Raw genomic sequence first — 20,113 nt, 5'->3', positions numbered from 1 at the left:
AATATGAAATATGTTGCATTATTTGTCTACCAGATAATACCTGAATGACAAAATGAATGCAGTGTCTTAAAATCCTGTCAAAGCTAAGGATATTCAGTGAAAACAGTTTGCAGTGTTTAACAAATAACTGTTACAAATGCATAAAACACAAATGTCTTTCGTGGCAAGTCGCGATGGCTGGCGTTGTTCATTCATTGGTCGGGCATCGACAAATAAAATATCCGCCCCCGGATCTGCTCTCTCACATCTGCATGTACAAGTACACAAGTGAGTTTTTCAACAGGAATACTGCAAAAAGAGTAGCAAAAGTCTGAGCGATAGGATTTGAACTGTAGCCTACTGCCAGATCTGAGCGGTTTGACGTTGTGCAGCGAAACTGAAGTAAAGCGCAAAAGTAAATATGTCGTTAACATTTGTGTATATAATTTTTTTGTGTGAATGCCATTCTACACATTTGTTACTATTAATCTGCAACTTCCAATTCAAAACATGTTTTGATCATTTTCCGTGGTGCAAATTGAAGGATTCAGCTTTCCACATCAGAGCTGTGAGTGTAACTTTCAACTTACAAATACAAATATTAATATGACAAGTTCTCACATTCAGTTTTTCAACCTCTCGAGTTTTGCTTCTGTTTTACCTTTATATTTAACACGCAACCCTTGACGGAGCTGAGAAATATCACGTGATCGTTTCCCGCAATTAGGTCCATTAAGGTGTTTTCGAGTAAAAAAAGGTAACGCTTTTTTTCTTTGTTTCATGTGTCACAGTAATGATCAATCTACAGGTTATTTAGTGCTTTAACACATCCTAAACATTTTTTTTTTTAGTTTTTCAGTATAAAAGTAAATTGGGTTTAAATGTCAGGAGTTCCTGTCGAAAGTAACAATTGTAACAAAAGTATTTATTTTGTTCCGGTGCATGATACTGTGAAGTTCTATAAAAAAAAAAAAAAAAACATTGAAATTGCCAATAAAATTAAATTTAAAATGAAAATATGAAAATGTAATTTATTATTATTATTATTATTATTTTTTTTTTATTTAGTTTTTTTCAAAAATAAAGGACAGAATATGTTTGGAGTTATATATTAACAAGGTCATAGTCAGGTATACTTAATATAAATAAGAATAACAGAAAAAAAATCTAGCTTGTTGTGTTACTTTCGTCCCAACCGATGGGGTCGAAAGTAACAATGTGCAACTTATGCTCAAAGTGATTATACTGAAGTCTTTTTACATTTCTACAAAATACCACCTGGTATTGATAGACCACACTTCTGAGTTACTGGCCACAGCGGAAAAATATCTCTGTCTACAACATTATCTTTTAAAATTATGTTTTTCTGAAAAATGGTCCTTTTTCCCCCGGACATGTTAAACGACGTTTTGTAGTCAAAATGATCATATGGCCAAACTGACTAAATAAAAAATAATAGCTAAAATACAAAAAAAAAAGAAAAGAAAAAGAAAAAATCAATTCGCACAATAATAATACTCACAATAAGCGTGACAATGAACCCTAGTAGTAGCTTAAACGAAAACTTGTTAAACCTTGGATTGCTAATAATGGCGCTTAATGATTTCCACCTGTTTTAATCAACGATATCGTCACAGTTTATCTTTACTGACACCACGACATTTCTTCAAAATAAAAGAGATACTGGGATTTGTTTACAAACGTTTGCTAGCTGTTCTTACAAAGTCTACGACATGTATTTACAGCTTCAATCCAAACGCAGATTTCTCGACCTTCATTTGACCAGCGGGTTACATGACTGGGACATGAATGAGGAAATAAAGTTAACCACGACGACTGATCAGTTTTACCACGGTAAAAGTACTTTGTTTCAGTGTAATTGCCTCAAGTATGCGAAAGAGAGGCGTGTTTCAGTGTGGATGATGTGTGGTGGTTTGGCAGATGATAAGAGGACTGACCAGTATCTGGCGCAGTGGCACTACGCGAGGATCTCCAGAAGATCATTACCAGCAGCAGCAGCAGAGGCAGCGCACAGCAGCTACCAGCTGCCCCTCAGCAGCAGAGGTGTTCATCAGACATGGCCTGCTCGTGACCGCACACTAATCAACAAAACACCGCAAACACCATTACACCTTATCAAAACTGTTCAATATTTTCGATGCCAGAGACCCTATGAAAATGTTGTGTAACTTACAAATGCACCTATTTGCTGTAGTTTATGAATGACTTTATTTGAAACCATAAATATTGCAAATACTATTTTACAAGATAAAAAAAGAGAAAATTTTGTATTTGGAACAATTCTAAAACATATATTTCCTTAATAATAAATTATTAAACAAATTGCTTTGTATAACCATTGGCCGTTTTTGTTGTCTGCCCAATACAGTACTACTACTACTACTACTAATAATAATAATAATCTAAGACTTATATATGATCCTGTAAAACTGGAGGCTACTTAATTATTGGAGAATGTTTATTTGAGGGTCCTTACTGATTGGTTACAAATTCTGAAAGAAATTCCAATAGAAGTCTTGTATATATTCCTTTTTAAGGTTTTTTTTTTTCATTTTTTTTTTTTTTTTTTTTTTTTTTTCAGCTCAGTTTCTTAAACTCTTGTCATGGTGCACTTCAAATGTATTTGTTTGTCTTTTTAAAGAGCCTGATATAGAACCTAATCTGTGGCTGATGGTGAATCCTAGTTTGGCCTGCCCCATAAAGTACCCTAGTAATTACCCCAAAGCCCCAACACCCCCAAAACCAACACCGCAGTCAGCGCTGCCAAGAACCACAACACCGGTTCTGGAACACAGTCTGCACCCAGCGATACTGCCTGATGAGACCTGTGTGAATGAGTCCACGCACGAAACCTCCCTCTCCAGCGAGTATCAGGTATGAGAACGGCTGCATTGTGTACTTGATCTTATGTCATGCAAACATTAGAGAAATATATCTAGGATAAAAGGCACATGAATAAACTGGGTGAAAGACTCTGGATATCTGATGCATCTCCACCTTGTTCCAGTTCACAGACGAAGATGACGCTTCTTCTGTAGATGTGCCTGTTTGTCGTAAGGTAAAGGGTGCGCGGAAGGGGAGGACACCCAAAGCGTCCACTCGCAAACTGGGTCTGACACAGAACAGAAGGCTTCAGAGAGCCCTGCAGGACAGTCTGAACCTGAAGAACGGCGGGTGGCCTCGGCCTCCTGTGAACTACTGCATCCTCATCGCGATGGCGCTCAGCAGCAGCCGTAACGGCAGTCTTAACGTACAGCAGATCTATAACTTTACCAGGTCTCTCTTATATACTCCATGATGTGAACAAACACTGACCGTACATTCTAAAAATAAAGCTTCCAGAAATTTGCCTTTGCAATGATGACATAGAATAACAATCAATTTTGTCTCCCGAAAGAACCTTTCACAACCTAAAGGTGCTTAATGGGTTCTTCACAGTGATGCCATAGAACCATTTTTGGTTCCACAAAGAACCATTCAGTCAAAGGTTCTTTAAAGAACCATCTCTTTCTTACCTTTTTATAATCTGAAGAACCCTCTTCTGCTGCTACTTCTGCTTTATGGAACCTATTAGACAAAAAAGGTCTTTCTATGGCATCGTGAAGCACTTTTATTTTTAAGAGCGTTTAGTGAAAAGTTCGTTTTTTTTTTTTGTTTTTTTTTTTTTAAGGGTTCTTTTAAGAACATTTTCCACAAAGAACCTTTTGTAGAATGCAAAGATTCAATGGATGTTAAAGGTTCCTCATGGACTAAAGATGGCCATAAAGAACCTTTACTAATGAATGATTTATCACTGCTTCACTCACTTTCTTTCTAACATGCACAAATATCCCAAATTATGAAATTTGTTTTTCATTATTCCATTTTCTTTCCGTCTTTCTAGAGAGCACTTCCCCTTTTTCATTACAGCTCCAGATGGGTGGAAAAACACGATCCGCCATAACCTGTGTTTCAGCAACAGTTTTAAAAAGACCCCGCAGCAGGTGTCTGGAGACGGCAAGAGGAAGTCGTGTCTGTGGCATCTCACGCTGGATGGCCGACAGAGACTGAGAGATGAAATTAACACGCTTACAGGAGATTCCTTCAGAATGCTGAAGAGGAGCATGAACTATCCAGGTCAGGACAGAACGGAGTGAGTGGTGAGGTAAACCTCAATCCATTCGAACTGATTTCAATCTCTCTTATGTCTGTTACAGATATGATTCAAGCACTGTTAGTGCTGTGACCCCAACTTTGACCCCTATGATATCATCAGGCTGGACAACTCGACCTGCTGTGATTTTGATTTCCTTATGAACTTAGGAATGTTTGCACTTTTTGTTATTACTAATATTGGGTAAAGGTGTGTGGGTATTTTTTTTTTTTCTTCAATGACGTTGTGTGCCTTTATAAAATAAACAAATGCATTTGTGGACTTTTGTGGTTTCTTTCAAGCAGCTGCTATTTCCTTTAAAGCCGCTGGAAGTAAAGTAATGCCTAAAAGTCTTAAATATCTCAATTAACTAGACATCAATCATATGTCAAAGGTGTTTTTTTTTTTTCTCTCTCTCTCTCTTTGGAAAAGTCTCTGCCAGCCAAGTTTTTATTTATTTGATAAAAAAGGCAGGTATTAATCAAATGATTTATGGTTTAACACTTTAAATATTAAAATATAAAATAAAGGGTTCTTAAAACAAAATGATTTTTCTATTTTAATGTTATTTGTCAAAGCTGAATTTTAGCACATTTACTCCAGACTTCAGAGTCACGTGCATCCTTCAGAAGTCATTATAATGTGCTGATTTGGTGCTTAATAATTATGTCATTATTGGTGCTTTTAATAAAGATTCTTGGAATCAATGTTATTTTAGCTGCTTTAATATCTTTGTGTAAACCTTCATATTTCAGGATTGTTGGATGAATGGATTTGTAGATTGGATGTATAAAAGTTTAAGCAAACATAATCTAATTGTAGAACAAAAGTGTGTGTGCTTGTGTATATAATGCCAAACTTGTTCAAAATCGATAAATTATTGAGCAACAAATCACATGTCTGAGATTTCTCTCAATTCATATTGCTTTATTGGCATAACTAGTTAAATATTGCCAAAACAATGTACATTGGCAGAATTAAAACAACAGAAAAATAAATAAAATACATCAATATATTTACATAAACATTAATGGTATTACTAATGTGCTCACTCTTTGCCTCTTAGTTTGTGGCATTTATAAATATGATTCCTTCATCGAGTCCTTCATCAAGTACTATTCCCAATTTGTCATTTTCACACTCTCTTTAGGATGTGTATTTTTCACTGTGGAGGATACACAGATTATTAGGCGTTTCTGTGGAAGTGTAGACCTTTTAATGCTTGTGCCAGTCTTGATGACTGTAGTTACTCGTACCCCATATCTCACTTGCAATAGTCAGTATGACACTATCAGAAATCTTTTTGCAAATTCTGATGGAGAAGTTTGTTTTACATAATTTCATTTGTGTGCAGGCTTTTATAAATAATGTTTAATTGCCAAATTGAAAATTCCAGTGAAAGATAAAAACCAGACCAAGATAATTATATTGTAGAGCATCTTGAAGTGCGGTGTTATTTATATCAAATACATTGTTGGTCTAGATCCTTTTTTTTCTGAAATATCTATGAATCTTTTTATTTTTATTTTTGATGTTGACTTCTTGGGTCTAATCGTGGCAGTATTTAGTTAAAATGTCTAGGTTTTTCTGGAGACCTAGTGGTGTTTTAGATAGAAGTCAAATATTTACTGTATGCATGTGTCAAATGGAAAATAGATGTAGTCCTGCCATATATATGTGTGTGTGTGTGTGTGTGTCTTTCTTTATGCTGCTTTGATTTATCGTTTACAGACCCCTCTCGATAATTCCAATGTATCATCCCAATCACAAGAGGGCGCTGCAGCATATTTGACATCACATAGTTTCACTATGTTTTGACGACATCACGTTTGCAGTTGCTAAAGAAACAAACACAAAAACAGCCAAATGGGAGCGTTTTACTGCTCTATCTGCAGAAAAACTGATTTTTCTGGAAAAGGACACATTTATGGGAAAAGCCACCAAAGCAAACTTAAAGTAATTCTTGTCAAATTCATGGAAAAGGTAAGTGTGCTAACAGCTGAAGATGCTGCCACAGTGGCTCCAGAACGAATAATGTTTCTATTTTATTGGGTTACACGTAAAAATCATAAAACGTGCATCAAGTAAGCCATTTTTGCAGTTAATTTTAATCAAGCGGTATCAAATTGATAATTGGAGGACGAGTCAATGATTTGTAAATATTTTTAATGTCGTATGATTTTTGTCTGTGTAGGCTTTGTGTATAGAAGTTACATTAGGCCAGGACAATTCTGTAACGTAATATATTTTCCTGTTTAAATAATGGTTTAATAAATGTAAGCGACTATGTGAAGGCAGTTCAGGATTAACGTTACTTATCTATGAACAGGTTCAGCTGGTGGTTGACAACCACAAAATGTCATAGTTCGATAGATAGTTAGATACATAGATATTCATTGATATTAAGTTTAACTTGAATGTCCAAAACAATTTGGTGCCATGAACTCTAATAAACTTATTTGTTGTTCTGCATGTTATTACAGGTCAAAGAAGCAAAGCGGACGATTAAAAATCCTCAGGTAGAGAAATACAGTCCCGATCATGACGAGAAGTTCTGGTGTTACTGCTGCGCGCTGGAGGTGCAGAAACACGTGACTGACAGTAACATCAGCGTGCTGTACGGAGGATTGCTGGAGCACATGAGCACGTAAGATCACACGCCGAAGCCTTTGAGAAACGCACGCAGAGCTTGCTTAGAATTTACTGAGCCCTTCTCATTTCAGCCCAGAGCACCGGACAAACACACACAAGTTCTGGTGGGACAATAAAGCAGATCCTAAACTGCGAGACAAGTTTATCATAACAGAAGAGGAAACCGAGAGGTTATTGCTTGATTATTTATGTTTGGAAACATGGATGTGTTCGTTACAGCACTTCTGCAGTACATTACTACATTGATGCCATCACTGTAAAAGTTTGCAGATGTTCTAAAGAGAAATAAATGAAGACCACCTTTTTTTTTTAGATTCAAGTCTGAAGTTTCCAAGGCTCTGGAACAGTTTGAGGAAAAAGAGGATGTGTTTATTAAACAGGTAAAGGTGTTTTACAGGTACTTTAATTGTTGTTGGTTTACTATATTTGAACTTTAAAACGTTTCGTCTCTTCTTTCATCCTCAGCAAGCTGCAGTGATCCGATCTCAGGAGCAGCTCAGACTGGAGGTCCTTCAGTCATTATCAGAGGTTTGTTTTCCTGGGAATCTCCAAGCGTATCCATATCTCAGTATTCGTTTTTGGAAATTGGAAGTATTAATTGTGACTTTTTCAAACTCTATTGCTAATTAGCAAGTAAATCCTTTGCTGGAAAATGATGTAATATAAAAACAAAACAAAACATGGAGCATTACTGTTGACTTTCCTGAATCAAACTTAGCCTGATCCAGACCTGGTGCATCCTGCTGAAGTGGACCAACACAGCAGTCAACATACAGCCAGGTAAAAGAAATGTAAAATAACGTAATTTTTAAACTGTTGCTCCAATACTTGTATATTAAAATGCTCCAATACCTATGTACATACATACATACATACATATATACAGTACACAAGTGTGCAAAGTTTGGAGTCAGTAAGATGATTTATTTTTTTAAGAAATGCATACTTTCATTGCATAAGTATGCATTAAATTGATCAAAAGTAAGAAAAACACAGTTATAAAATTGTCATTTTGTGTTAAAATCATTAATAAAAAAAAAAGCTGTTCTTTTGAAATTTCTATTAATCACAGAATCTTTCTTATTTATACATGTATTTTTGTATTTTGATAAATAAATGCAGCCTTGTAGAGCAAATGAAACTACTTTTAAAAACAGTCTTACCGACACCAAATTTTTTATAGTTATTGTATATTTTTGGTGTGAGATATATTTCACACATTAAGCAAAGACAGAGTGAGATGAATGGAAACACCATCTAATCCATGTGAAGGTTAACAGAAATAACAGTACATCGGTCATACAAAAAATTATATTGCATGAGGAGTATAGTCAATACTGTTTATAGATGATGAAAATATTATGTCATTGTTAAAATGAAGTGTTTCTAGAAATACTGGTGCAAGTTAAAAAAAAAAAAAAAAAAAAGGAAGTATCAGTGTGGGGTTTTTTACTGTTTGGTGCATCCTCAATCGTTATGCAAATATAAAGTTCAAAACTGGTTTTGTAGACAAAATGCATCTATATATGAATTTAATTGACTTTTTACAGGTTTTTTTTGTTTGTTTAACATTTTTAATCACTACACAATTCCTCAGTTTTGATGAATTATACATATGAGGTGTCCAAATCTTTTACTAGTGTGAATACAGAAGTTAAATGCTTCTTTTGTGTCACGAGATGATCAAAATGAGTTTTTCTTCATGTAATCTGGAACTAACGGAGTTTGTAATGTCTAAAGCATGAGTTGTGATGTTTGACATGAAGTTCCCACAGTCACTCTTATGAAATGGAGCCACAACCAGGGCCGAGCCACGAGGATTTCGCCTCACACAGTCAGTGGAATGAACCAGGATTCAACTTAACTTTCATCGGTTACCAGGTAATCTTACTTGCACTATACATATGCAAAAATTATTAATTTGAATGAAAAAAAAGATCAGAGATAATTTTGGCTTGTTTCCCCATTCACAGGACTCGTCCAGCAGTGGAAACGTTCATACTGGTGAGTAAAACCCATTTGGTTTGGGTTTATTCTCTGAGGAGATACTGAGCAGGTTTTGTTGAATTGTAGGAGCTGTACCGCCGTGGCTCCTGGAGGAGCCTGATGAAGCCCCAGGCAGTGGACGGCAGGAAATGGGACCCTCACTTCAGGGGTTCCTCAAACACAGTATGCACTTCACTCTCATTATCACACTCATTGTTTTTGTTGTAAGGCAAGTTGCATACGGTCTTAAATCTTGAATTACAGAGGAGCAGGAGAAGCTCAAGAAGCTTCCGGCCAACCGTGTGGGTGCAAACTTTGACCACAGCTCACATACTGACGCCAACTGGCTGCCATCTTTTGGACGTGTGTGGAATAGTGGCAGACGCTGGCAGTCTAGGTGAGCCCTAACTACTGCACGTCAGTAGGTTCAAAGTAGCTTTTGTAGACATTATATCCAAATAAGAATTACTTTAACAGTGTATAGTTTGTTTCTATTGACACTGTTTTCCCCCTACAGGCATCAGTTCAGAGAGGAGGAGACAAAATCCAGGGGGAAGAGGAAGTGGGAAGGTGATGGGAAAGCAACAAAGAAGCCAAAAGACCTCAGTAATGGAGAGTTATGAAGTGGATGCCCCAAATATACTAGCAGTGTTAGAAAAGTGGACTATTGGTTATCTCATATTGAGAACTAGTATCTTAAGGAGTTGACACAAGTTTTGAACATTTATGATGCGTTCATTTCAGCTTGTGCATTTCTGAAAGAATTTTGACAAGAAATGAACGTCATTTGTGTTTCCAGTTTATTGAATACATTTTTTTTTTTGCTACAGATGTGTCATTTATTTTTTGGTCATAAATCCAAAAACAAAATATCCTTTCCACTCTCCTAAAAAAGGTAAATGTGATAAAATGAAGACACAATGTGCAATATCTTCTTTCCATTTTGAACGATACATCAGTTCAGTCAAATTTAATAGAATCTCATCCATTAGAGCTATTTGATGTTCTCAACGGAAAGCCAAGACCATATTAATGTTCCATAATATAATAAAATACCTCAAACGTCTAGACAGAATAATAAAAATACAGATTACATTAATATTAAAGGATACCTTGCAGTCTTTTATTTTTCTTCTTTTTTTAGTAGTTTCTGTTAACATAATACATGACTTAACGCAATAGAAGAAAAAGGTCTCTGTAAGAGATGCAGTGTTGGTCATAATTGTACAATACATTACATTTAAAATGGACCGTTGAGGGTCTTCATCAAGTTCCTGCACTGAAGCTTCTTTCTATTTAACTTCATTCTCAAAACCAAGAAAAACGTGTGTCGTATCAGCTCGACCCGGCGACATTACAAAAGGTCCGGTTTTCCCGTGGCCACAAGCCAGAGAAAACGCTTTCAGTAGCTTCATTAAATAGCATGTGTTTTATTAAGAGAGGAGGAATGAGGAGAGACACCACCACAACCATCAGCCCATCCCCTGACTCATTACTAGTATCATTTACCTTCATCATCAGTCCGCAAATGTTGGCCGTTCCTCTATGAGAGCTCATTTTAGGCTCACGTGATAATGGAGATCTAATAACACACTCTAGGACTTCACTAAGTTTTTCACACTACTCACCGCTGATGTCATACGTGGTTTCTACATCGTAAAGTCACATATGCCGCACGCCGTATCAAAACAGAAGTCAGGCATTCGGTTTATGCTAGCCAGGTTAAAGATACTTTCATTGGCTAATACAGACTCTAATATCTTAGGTTTGCTGAAGGAATGCTGAGTCTTCTGTCCTCTGAATGCAGATGGTGGAGTGATGAAATGTCCTTACATGGCAATCTTGTAAAAGAAAGTAGCATGAGGCCAGACTGGTGTTCAGAAGGACAGATTTGTGATGGGGTCGTCTTGTAGTGTGGTGTGAACACAAACTCCAGATCTCCTGCCCATTCTGTCCGTCTCCGTCCATGCATGAACGATGTTTTAGGAGGGGTAGCCCAGTGTCTCTGTGTCTCCTCCCGTCTCAATAAACAGGAAGACAGCTCTGCTTCACTAACTTTTATCTGAGAGATGGATAAAAGAGAAAGAGAACTATGAATGAAAGCTCTTTTAGGGAAGCACAACATCAAACCACTAACAGCTGCAGTACCTTTGTCTTCCTCTGTGTCAGTAGCGGGTTCCTCTGATAGCTTTTGGCGTAGCTGGTTATACTTGATTTCTGTATCCTGCAGAAGAGATTTGAGTATTATTGTTTATTTGTGCTATGATAGACTAAAACCAAAAAGACATTTACCTGATTTTTGTTTTTGATATAGTTGGACACTTGGTCACACTGTTAAATGTATGAATCTTCTCACAATAAAACAGTTTTTTTTTTTTTTTTTTATCTTTCAATTATTTTAAGGCTGTCTTTATATTTCAGGTAAGGGGACCCTTGCAAGTGATATATTTAAATTGGGAATATAATTAAACGATGCAATGATTTAATAAAAAAATATAAACATGGTATTTCTTACCTTACCATGGAAGTCAATGGGACAAAATTGACACTAATTTCAGCCTTTTTTTTTTTTTTTATGGAGAGAGAATATTAGTTTTTTGTTCCTGCTATAAGAATATTAAAATATTTTAGCAATTTTCACAAATTCCAAATAGCCATACAGCCATCAAGAAGAGTTACTTCTGAGAAACAATCTAGCACCATTTGTAAGCAGATGCCATTAAATGGATTGTTCACCCAAAAACAATAATTTCGTCATCATTTACTTTGTATAAATCATGACTTTCAAATTCTAAGTATCTTTCTTATGTTAAACATGAATTAAGATATTCTGAAGAATGCTGGTAATCAAACAGTTAATGGTCCCCATTGTCTTCCATATTATTTAATTCCCTACTATGGAGGCCAATGGGGACCAACAACTGTTAGGTTCTTCAAAATATCATCTTTTGTGCTAACCTAACCTTTTTGGGTGAACTATTGTTTTAAGTTTTGACGTCATTTGATTCAACAAACCTGATGCCTTGTATGCATGCAAATACTTTTTGGTCACTATATTTGCCTATTTTTAAGGAAGAAACACGTCACCTTCAGATGCTGCAGGTTGGCCTGTAGTATCCGTATGTGTGTCATGATCTGTCTGTTGAGGTTTGGTCCTCCGCTGCTCTGAGAGGAGGAAGAAAGGAGCTTCTTCAAGTCAATGCCCGAGTCTCCCGCTGCCACCGGCTCCCCGCTGCTGCCCTGCACATCATCTGTGCTGCTCTCACCATACACCTCCAGCACCATATAACTGCCTGCAGAGACTGACAGAAAACAAGAGGAATGGTTACAGGATGCTGCCAGGCTGAAATTAAAAAGTGTAAATGTAGTGTATACAATGTATACCCTACTATAACGTAGACGAAAGCAATGAAATGCAAAACGTGTGGACAAAAGCACACATTTGTGGTGGAGAGTGGGCACTAGGTTATTTGAAAAGCACATTTCCCACATGCTGGCAGTTTCACATCACATAAATAACTTTTCTCCTTTTACTCTGGCCTTTCTTTTCAGATTCAAATCAAATCGACCTCTCATGTCTATTTGCTTATTAATTTGTAACAGTCTTATATTAAGTGGGACAATGTGCGTCAGCTGGCCATTATCAAGTCCCATGCACTTCCTGCTGACTTTAAAAAGGACAACACACCACACTCCTCAGACGTCTCAAAGAAGCCGGTGTCTCCAGAGGGCAGATCCTGTGCGTTCTCCGCTCTGTTCTCGGTCCTCTCTGAGCCGTTCTCAACAGCGGACCTGATCGCAGTGCTGTCCTCCGTCCCCTGCTGAGAGCCTGTCCTCGCCACATCGTCCCGTTGCTCTCGCCTCTCGATGTCTCTGTCTGTGTCCTCCTGACTGGACATGTGGTTGATCAGGAGCTGCCTTAGTGTTGCCACTGGAAAAAACAAAACAGAAATGAGTAGAGAAATTGACAGACTGGCAGGGTTAGAGTGAATCCAGTGTGGCTTTAGTTGTTTTATTGTTGGATTCTAGTAGGTATACAGAAGTGAGAGGAACAGCTCCTAGCAGCACTGGGGTCGTGTCTTCTACTCACGTGTTCTGAGAGCTTCATCAGCTCTGAGAGGCTGGAGCTCGAAGGCCTCGGCCTCGTCCTCGTCTATGGCGATGCCCAGCCTCGAGCGCTGCTTCAGGAATGTAAGGCGATCGGTCATATCGGCCACCACGAACGCTTCATCATCTTCACCCTGATCCTGTAGTGAGTTTTCTTCTTCTTCTTCTTCCTCCTCCTCATCAGATTTGGTCTCGAATGGGTTGGTGCCACATGCTGGGGTTGGCATGACCTCGGTGCCATCTTTTTCTACAGAAAATATACCGCTTTTTTTTTTAAAGATATTTCTGAGGATGGATAATGCTATAACTACTCTATTTGAATTAACCACCTTACACCTAGACTATTATTACGGTATCGAATTAGTCACCCTCTCTCACAAACATCTTCAGAAAATAAAAGAACGGAACAGTTTACCTGGAGACTGAATGCTCACTAAAGAAATGGGCTCAGACTCTTTGTTTAGTTTCTGAACACCAGAGTTTATCAACTCGACCGCTTCTCGTTCCACGCTGCAAGACATGTCACATGTTCTAGATCACCTTACTGCTTATAAAACACTTCTCATATTCTAAATGATGCAGAAAACTTCAACTCACTCAGTCTGAGGTAATGGAATGATGTTGTGTAGTTTGGTCTTCATACAATCGGCTCGTTGTGTGATCAGACACTGCCACCTAGTGATTAAAAGTTGAACATTTAAGCCTAAATGAATTATAATATAACTATAATGATATTATATTATAATATACAATATGCAATAGATATATATACAGTACAGACCAAAAGTTTGGTAACATTACTATTTGTAAAGTTTTTGAAAGAAGTTTCTTCTGCTCATCAAGCCTGCATTTATTTGATCAAAAATACATAAAAAACAATAATATTGTGAAATATTATTACAACTTCAAATAATAGTTTTCTATTTGAATATACTTTAAATAAATAATTTATTCCTGTGATGTAAAGCTGAATTTTCAGCATCATTACTCCAGCCTTCAGTGTCACATGTAACATCCAGTCTATCACATGATCATTTAGAAATCATTCTAATATTCTGATTTATTAGAGTTGGAAACAGTTCTGCTGTCTAATATATTTGATGTATAAAAGGTTATATATAACTGCATTTATTAAAAATAAAAATAAAAAATTCTAATAACATATATTCTAATAATATATTTTCTTTACTATCACTTTTTATCAATTTAACACATCATTGCTGAATAAAAGTATTGATTTTATAAAAAAAAATAAAAAAATAATAATAATTACTGACCAGTAGTGTATATTGTTATTACAAAATATTTATAGTTTAAAAACATCGCTTCTTTTTTTTTTCTTTTTATTCAGCAAAGTATCCTAAAAAGTATCACACGTTCTGAAAAAATATTAAGCAACAGAAATGTTTCCAACTTTGATAATGAATCATCATATTAATCATACAAAAATTCAGCTTTGCATCACAGAAATAAATGATCATTTAAAGTATAACAAATTTAAAAACAATTATTTTAAATTGTAATAATATATCACAATATTAATTTTTTTTCTGTATTTTTGATCAAATAAATGCAGGCTTGATGAGCAGAAGAAACTTCTTTCAAAAACTTTAAAAATAGTAATGTTTCCAAACTTTTGGTCTGTACTGTATATTAATAATAAAATTCTAAATTTGAATAAATACTATAATATTTTTAGAAGCTAAACATACTGTGGAAATTTTGAGCTCTTAATAGCAGATAAGAACACTATTAAATGCATATTAACAAAATGCAGCACTCACGTCTTTTGCTCAGAAACGGTTTGAGCCATTAGTTCATAGATCTGCGCTCCATTATCAGACATAGAGATGACAAAGAATGACCTGTTGTCTGTAATGCATTCAGAGAACGATGTTAGTTCAACTTACTTTTGAATATGCTTCATCAAGAAGCCATTAAAAACCTGCTCTACACATTTTGACAAACGTATGATGTAATGCATTCCACCCACTTTTCTCGTCTGTTTTAGAAAGCAACACTTCTTACCGGTGGCGACCGAGCGCACCATCACAGTGCTGAGTTTGATGATGGGGCTGAAGATGTGTTTGGTCTCAGCAGTGCCCGCCAGATTCTTACTGTGGCATTTTAAGATCAGCTTCTCATCTTGCCTTTGAAGTAGCACCAATATATCCTCCAGCAGCAATGTGTACAGCTCTGAATACACACATACACACACATCATATGAAAACCTTTCACAATAACATTTGTTCCCTGATGTTTTCCATGATGTCAGCCCTAGAAGACATTTCTAATTTGAGTCGGGTCTACAGTGAATTCCGTGACAAGCCACACCCACCAATAGTTTTATCTTTGTTGACCTTCCAGGACAGCGGTCCCTCATGCACCATCTTCCTCTTAGTCAAGTCCAGGTTCTAGATGGAGAGTAAAATCAATTTTGTTTATAATGAGTTTTCACAATAAAGCCCACTCAAATGCTACTCAAAACTAGACCAATCACGTTTTGAGGAGGGTCAAATGCATGTTTTATGACAGGGGCTAAATATCATGTTATTGGGGTTGCTTTAACTGGCAGACATGAAGAACAACCCACAGCGACAGTGTTAAAGTAGCCTAGTTCCACAGGAAAACACTGGTCATCAGTTACAGGTTTATTAAATGGATTTCAAACATTTAAATATGAAGTCTCACCTTAAACTCGGAGATCATGGGGTTCTCGCTCTGCTTCAGTGAGGACAGGTCCAGTCGTCTCTGGTAGTCCTCCAACCTCTGGGGGCAGCAGAGGATTGGGATCAGCTCAGAATGACTGAGTTCAGCACTGATTTGAGGTCAGGTATTATTAACACACCTGTTTGTTCTCGGCTTCCTTCACCTCCTGGTTGACGTGAGTGAGAATCTTTCGACAGCATTCGCCAGCCTGTTTCACTTTCCTTCTCTCCTCAGGATCCTCTGCAGGCAAAACACAAGTCCATTATATATAAATCACAGATTAACTGCACCAAAACAGCTTTTATACAATCATATTAATGCACAGAACTATTTTATGCTATTCCATTCATCCTCGGAAGTCATAACACAACTGAAGATATTTTACATGAAAGTCTCTCCATTGAAAGCCTAAGCAACTTTCACTCTGAAAGCCCAAAAAAGGTAGTGAAAACATGGAAGTAGTCCATGTTACTCCAGTGGTTCAAATGTAATTTTCTGAAGCGATGACGATGCTTTTTGTGCACCAAAAAAAAATGAAAGTGAAAGTGACGTGACATACAGCCAAGTATGGTGACCCATACTCAGAATTCGTGCTCTGCATTTAACCCATCCAAGTGCACACACACAATAGTGAACACACACACACACTGTGAACACACACCCAGAGCAGTGGGCAGCCATTTATGCTGCGGTGCCCGGGGAGCAGTTAGGGGTTCAGTGCCTTGCTCAAGGGCACCTCAGTCATGGTATTCCCAGGCCAAGACTCGAACCCACAACCCTAGGGTTAGGAGTCAAACTCTCTAACCACTAAGCCACGACTAAAAAGATAATAAAAAGACTATATGCAACATTTTTATAATTAAATTCAGAAGAGGCATAAATTCTGCATGTGTAAAGCAGTACGAAGATTAAAACTGAAATACCTCTGAGTGAAACATTTTTCACAGTGAATATCCTGCGCAGTGAAAGTCAAATTTCTATATATATTCAATGTTACGTGTGCTTGTGTATAAGGAAGCAGAATATGACTCTCTATCGCATACAATGCACCCTCGTGCATATGCAGAAAAAACTACGCTCAAAAAGAGATAATCAAGTCGGAGGATCGTTCCACCCCCCCACCCCGTATCGACGTTACACTGAACAAAAAGCCTAATATTTGAGATCAATTGTGACAAGCGTAATTTGAGTGTTGGGATAAAGAAGAAAGGACTGTACCTGTGTTTTTGGCGATGTTCTCCAGCAGGAGGGGATACTTTGTGAGTCTTTGCGTCTCCACAGGAATAATGTCCTTTAACTGTAACCTGCGACAATGTCGGTTACTCTCTGCCTCCTGCAATACAAACACTTCTATATTAATTACATTTACTTACATTTATAATCTGTGAAATATATAATAGTAGTTGTGACGAGTGGGGCGAGGGCGAGGGTGGAGTGCAGTGTTGTTTTTGGCAGCCCTTTTAGTTTTAGTCTTAGTCTTTTGGACGGAAATGCTTTTTAGTTTTAGTCACATTTTAGTCACTTATAAACTTGATCGTTTTAGTCAAGTTTTAGTCGACGAAAACACAAAAAGGTTTAGTCAAGTTTTAGTCAATTTTAGTAAAAAACTAAAAAGTAGTTATTAATTTAGATTAAAAAGTATTGGAAATGGACTTAGGTTTGACAGGTTGTAACGAGTGTTGCAATTCATAAAACAACAGTTAACCTTAAAAGCTTTGCATAATAAACTAGACTTTCTCATTGATGGAGATGCAGTGCTGCCAAGCTGTACTTCATGGTCGCATTGGGCAGAAACCTTTTATCCACATATTTCAAGTTATTTTTCCATTAATTGATGCTCTTCTAAAATTTCAGCACATTGCCTATTTTCACCAGTAATCACAGTTATAAAGGAATGGTTTAAAGTTTAAACCATTTCTACAACTACAACATTACACACAGATAAAGTGGTAACAGTGGAATCACTGTTTTACTCCAAAAAAAGCCAGGAATAAAAACATTCTTACTTTGGCAATTGTGGCTTTATTTGAGAAATTGCTAAAGTGCAATGAACAACGTGCCCATAATATAAGCTATTGAGGAACACATACTTATGCTCTACAACTTGTGCTTCAACTTGTCTGCCAGTGCAACAACAAGATGCATATTATTTGTAAACACAAACACCATACAACCCTGTCTAATAAAAGTGACACAAACATTCAGGGATGCAAACACATGTATGGTCAAAAAAAGAGAGAGTTATCGAAGCCCTCACCCCGCAGCAAATATCACAATTTTATATTTATATATGGATGTCAAGAGCTAAGAAGTGTATGTATTTGTATAGCCTACACTAGACACAAATAATATACAATGAAATTATGCTCATTTTAAATGTATTGTGTAGGCTAGGTATAAAAATATAGGCTTTTAATAATCTTTCAGTGCGCAAAACCATGTTAATATGAAACGCTTCAAAACAGAGAGCACAAAGCGCGTATGCACATTGCGAGTGCAGAATGATGTGCTCAAAGCAACATGGAGTCACAGTGTGCTGCGCTGGTCAACTGCGCATTTAAAAGTACGTGCATCCCCGTCCCAGGTGCAGCCCCGCCTGCTTCTCCAAAACAGGCAGAAATGATATGCATTGTGAACGTCAGACTTATAATCATTTTCGTTTCGTCAACGAAAACGTCTCGTCATGTTTTATTCACATTAGAGCCATTTTAGCTAGTCATCGTCGCGTTATCGTCATAAAAAAGGTACGTAGACGAATTCATTTCGTTGACTAAAACAACATTGGTGGAGTGATTGGGAAATGAGCGACACCTGCGACCCACCACCGGTCTCGAGTCCCACTGAGGAGATGGAAGGATATAAAACTGGAGCGACGACATTGAAGGATGAGAGAGGACCAAGCCTGGGCTTTAGTTTATGTTTGCTTTTTATTTGTGCGCATCAGTCGTCCGTGAGGGGCTGATGCGCTGTTTTGTGTTTATTTTTGTAATGAAAGTTTCATTTTGATTGTCCGCCGGTTCCCGCCTCCTCCTTCCCGATGATTAGGAAGTTTTATTATTACAGTAGTTACATTTACTATATTTTCCATCAGGAATGACCAGATAAAACACACACACACACACGACTTAAAGAAAGTGTTACCTACAATGATGAAAGCAACCACTGCTCTGTAAGGCCACTGACCTGTATGAAGGAGCTGAAGCGCTGGTCTTTCTTCTGTTTGCTCTTGATGAGCTCCAGGGCGAAAGGTTGATTACTGCAGTACGTGCCGGCAGCTCTCTTGATCTTCACCTCTTCTTCTCCACTGAACTGTGGGTAGAGACACAATTTAGGTGTTAAACATCCCTGCTAGAAAATCTAATAATAACTGAATTTAGATGGTTTCTAGTTGGCTAAAACTAGTCATTCATGGTCATTAGTTGGTCCAAGCTGGTTTAGTTGGAAGATCATATCAATTTGATACAGCAACAAACCAGCCACCATGTTCGTCAGCTGGTCTACCTTACACTAGAACAATCAGGATTTTCAAGCAGGACATTTTTTACGTATTTCTTACCCAGGAAAGCAAATCATCTCCTATTGAGTCAATGAGCGCCGTCTCATTTTTCTTCCGAACCGCAGTCATTTGTTCTGTTAAAGACACTGAAATGAAACGAAAAGGAAGAGAGTATTTAGGAGGAATCTTTACTTTAGATGTGTTAAGAAGTTACGAGACTTACTGTGCAGCTGAACGATCTCCTCGAGGTTGCTGAAGATGTTTTTGATGTCTGCAGGAGGGAGGATGGAGTCTCGGATCAGCGGCTGGTAAAACAAATTCTCCAGAACCTTCATCATTCGAACGTGTGCTTTCTCTGTGTAGAACAACTCTATAAGAGCAATGACAGGAAGGAGAGTGATGGTTACACAGGATAGTTTGGACTTGTTAACTGCTTCTCAAGTTTGTGCTGGGACTAATCAGAATATGTTTGTTTTTCCTGGGATAAAATGAGGGAATTCATTTTACAGCTATTATTCAACTTTATAATAAAATTAAATATATATGTAAGGTTAAAAACATGGAAAAAAAATTTATATATATATATATATATATATATATATATATATATATATATATATATATATATATATATATATATATATATATATATATATATATATATATACGTAAGGTTACTTGTGTTACTTATTCACTTTTAATTAATAATGGTAAAAACACTGATGTCCAGTAACAGTGTTTCAATCAAAATCAAAAATCAATTGTACTACTAGCATAAAAACGAATGGAGAGAGATCCATGTATTGAATTGTGTAACAAATTATCTGAAATTTTATGCATTTTCGCACCGCCAGAACTGGAGCAGGGTCTAACCAGCACAATTGGTACTATTTGTGACGTGAGTCCTAGACATTGATTGGCCAGACATGTTCGAAAACATTGTGTCAACTTATTTCGCAAGTATGGTGAACAGCGATAAATGTACGGACGCTGAAGTGTAGGAACCTGTAGCAAATGTATCGCTGCTAGTT

General features: G+C 37.0%; 3 protein-coding genes across 6 annotated transcripts in view; 2 read left to right on the top strand and 1 right to left on the bottom strand.

Moving 5' to 3' along the window:
* The first annotated feature begins 1,608 nt into the window (after positions 1 to 1,608).
* Positions 1,609 to 4,406, top strand: foxr1 (forkhead box R1). Its single transcript, XM_026212768.1, has 6 exons — positions 1,609 to 1,833; positions 1,921 to 2,043; positions 2,642 to 2,874; positions 3,008 to 3,276; positions 3,884 to 4,116; positions 4,197 to 4,406. The coding sequence occupies exons 1-6, from the start codon at positions 1,713 to 1,715 to the stop codon at positions 4,223 to 4,225; spliced, it is 1,008 nt and encodes a 335-aa protein (XP_026068553.1). The 5' UTR covers positions 1,609 to 1,712; the 3' UTR covers positions 4,226 to 4,406.
* Positions 4,407 to 5,893: 1,487 nt separating this feature from the next.
* cenatac (centrosomal AT-AC splicing factor) lies at positions 5,894 to 9,701 on the top strand. 2 transcript variants are annotated; one of them, XM_026212412.1, is made up of 11 exons: positions 5,894 to 6,115; positions 6,616 to 6,779; positions 6,856 to 6,954; positions 7,098 to 7,164; positions 7,250 to 7,312; positions 7,503 to 7,564; positions 8,560 to 8,665; positions 8,758 to 8,788; positions 8,858 to 8,953; positions 9,035 to 9,167; positions 9,288 to 9,701. In XM_026212412.1, the coding sequence occupies exons 1-11, from the start codon at positions 5,999 to 6,001 to the stop codon at positions 9,391 to 9,393; spliced, it is 1,044 nt and encodes a 347-aa protein (XP_026068197.1). In that variant the 5' UTR covers positions 5,894 to 5,998; the 3' UTR covers positions 9,394 to 9,701. The 2 variants fall into 2 exon arrangements, with proteins under 2 accessions (XP_026068197.1, XP_026068196.1); XM_026212411.1 differs by having other exon boundaries at positions 5,895 to 6,115; positions 8,551 to 8,665.
* Positions 9,583 to 20,113, bottom strand: part of LOC113049780 (rho guanine nucleotide exchange factor 12-like) — an 80,305-nt gene continuing 69,774 nt past the window's right edge. For all 3 annotated transcript variants that reach the window (XM_026212409.1, XM_026212408.1, XM_026212410.1), the window contains 16 exons: positions 19,306 to 19,452; positions 19,143 to 19,228; positions 18,770 to 18,895; positions 16,805 to 16,919; positions 15,726 to 15,826; positions 15,569 to 15,646; positions 15,216 to 15,291; positions 14,906 to 15,073; positions 14,662 to 14,749; positions 13,475 to 13,552; positions 13,293 to 13,387; positions 12,861 to 13,124; positions 12,459 to 12,701; positions 11,858 to 12,072; positions 10,919 to 10,994; positions 9,583 to 10,832 (listed from right to left, as the gene is read on the bottom strand). In XM_026212409.1, coding sequence (XP_026068194.1) covers positions 10,822 to 10,832; positions 10,919 to 10,994; positions 11,858 to 12,072; positions 12,459 to 12,701; positions 12,861 to 13,124; positions 13,293 to 13,387; positions 13,475 to 13,552; positions 14,662 to 14,749; positions 14,906 to 15,073; positions 15,216 to 15,291; positions 15,569 to 15,646; positions 15,726 to 15,826; positions 16,805 to 16,919; positions 18,770 to 18,895; positions 19,143 to 19,228; positions 19,306 to 19,452 — 1,967 coding nt within the window. In that variant the 3' untranslated portion in view covers positions 9,583 to 10,821. The remainder of the gene's footprint in view (positions 10,833 to 10,918; positions 10,995 to 11,857; positions 12,073 to 12,458; positions 12,702 to 12,860; positions 13,125 to 13,292; positions 13,388 to 13,474; positions 13,553 to 14,661; positions 14,750 to 14,905; positions 15,074 to 15,215; positions 15,292 to 15,568; positions 15,647 to 15,725; positions 15,827 to 16,804; positions 16,920 to 18,769; positions 18,896 to 19,142; positions 19,229 to 19,305; positions 19,453 to 20,113) is intronic.

Source organism: Carassius auratus, chromosome 30 (genome assembly GCF_003368295.1).
Source record: "Carassius auratus strain Wakin chromosome 30, ASM336829v1, whole genome shotgun sequence".
Lineage (NCBI taxonomy): Eukaryota > Metazoa > Chordata > Actinopteri > Cypriniformes > Cyprinidae > Carassius > Carassius auratus.
The sequence above is the reverse complement of the archived record's forward strand: the minus strand, read 5'-3'. Positions and strand labels throughout refer to the sequence as shown.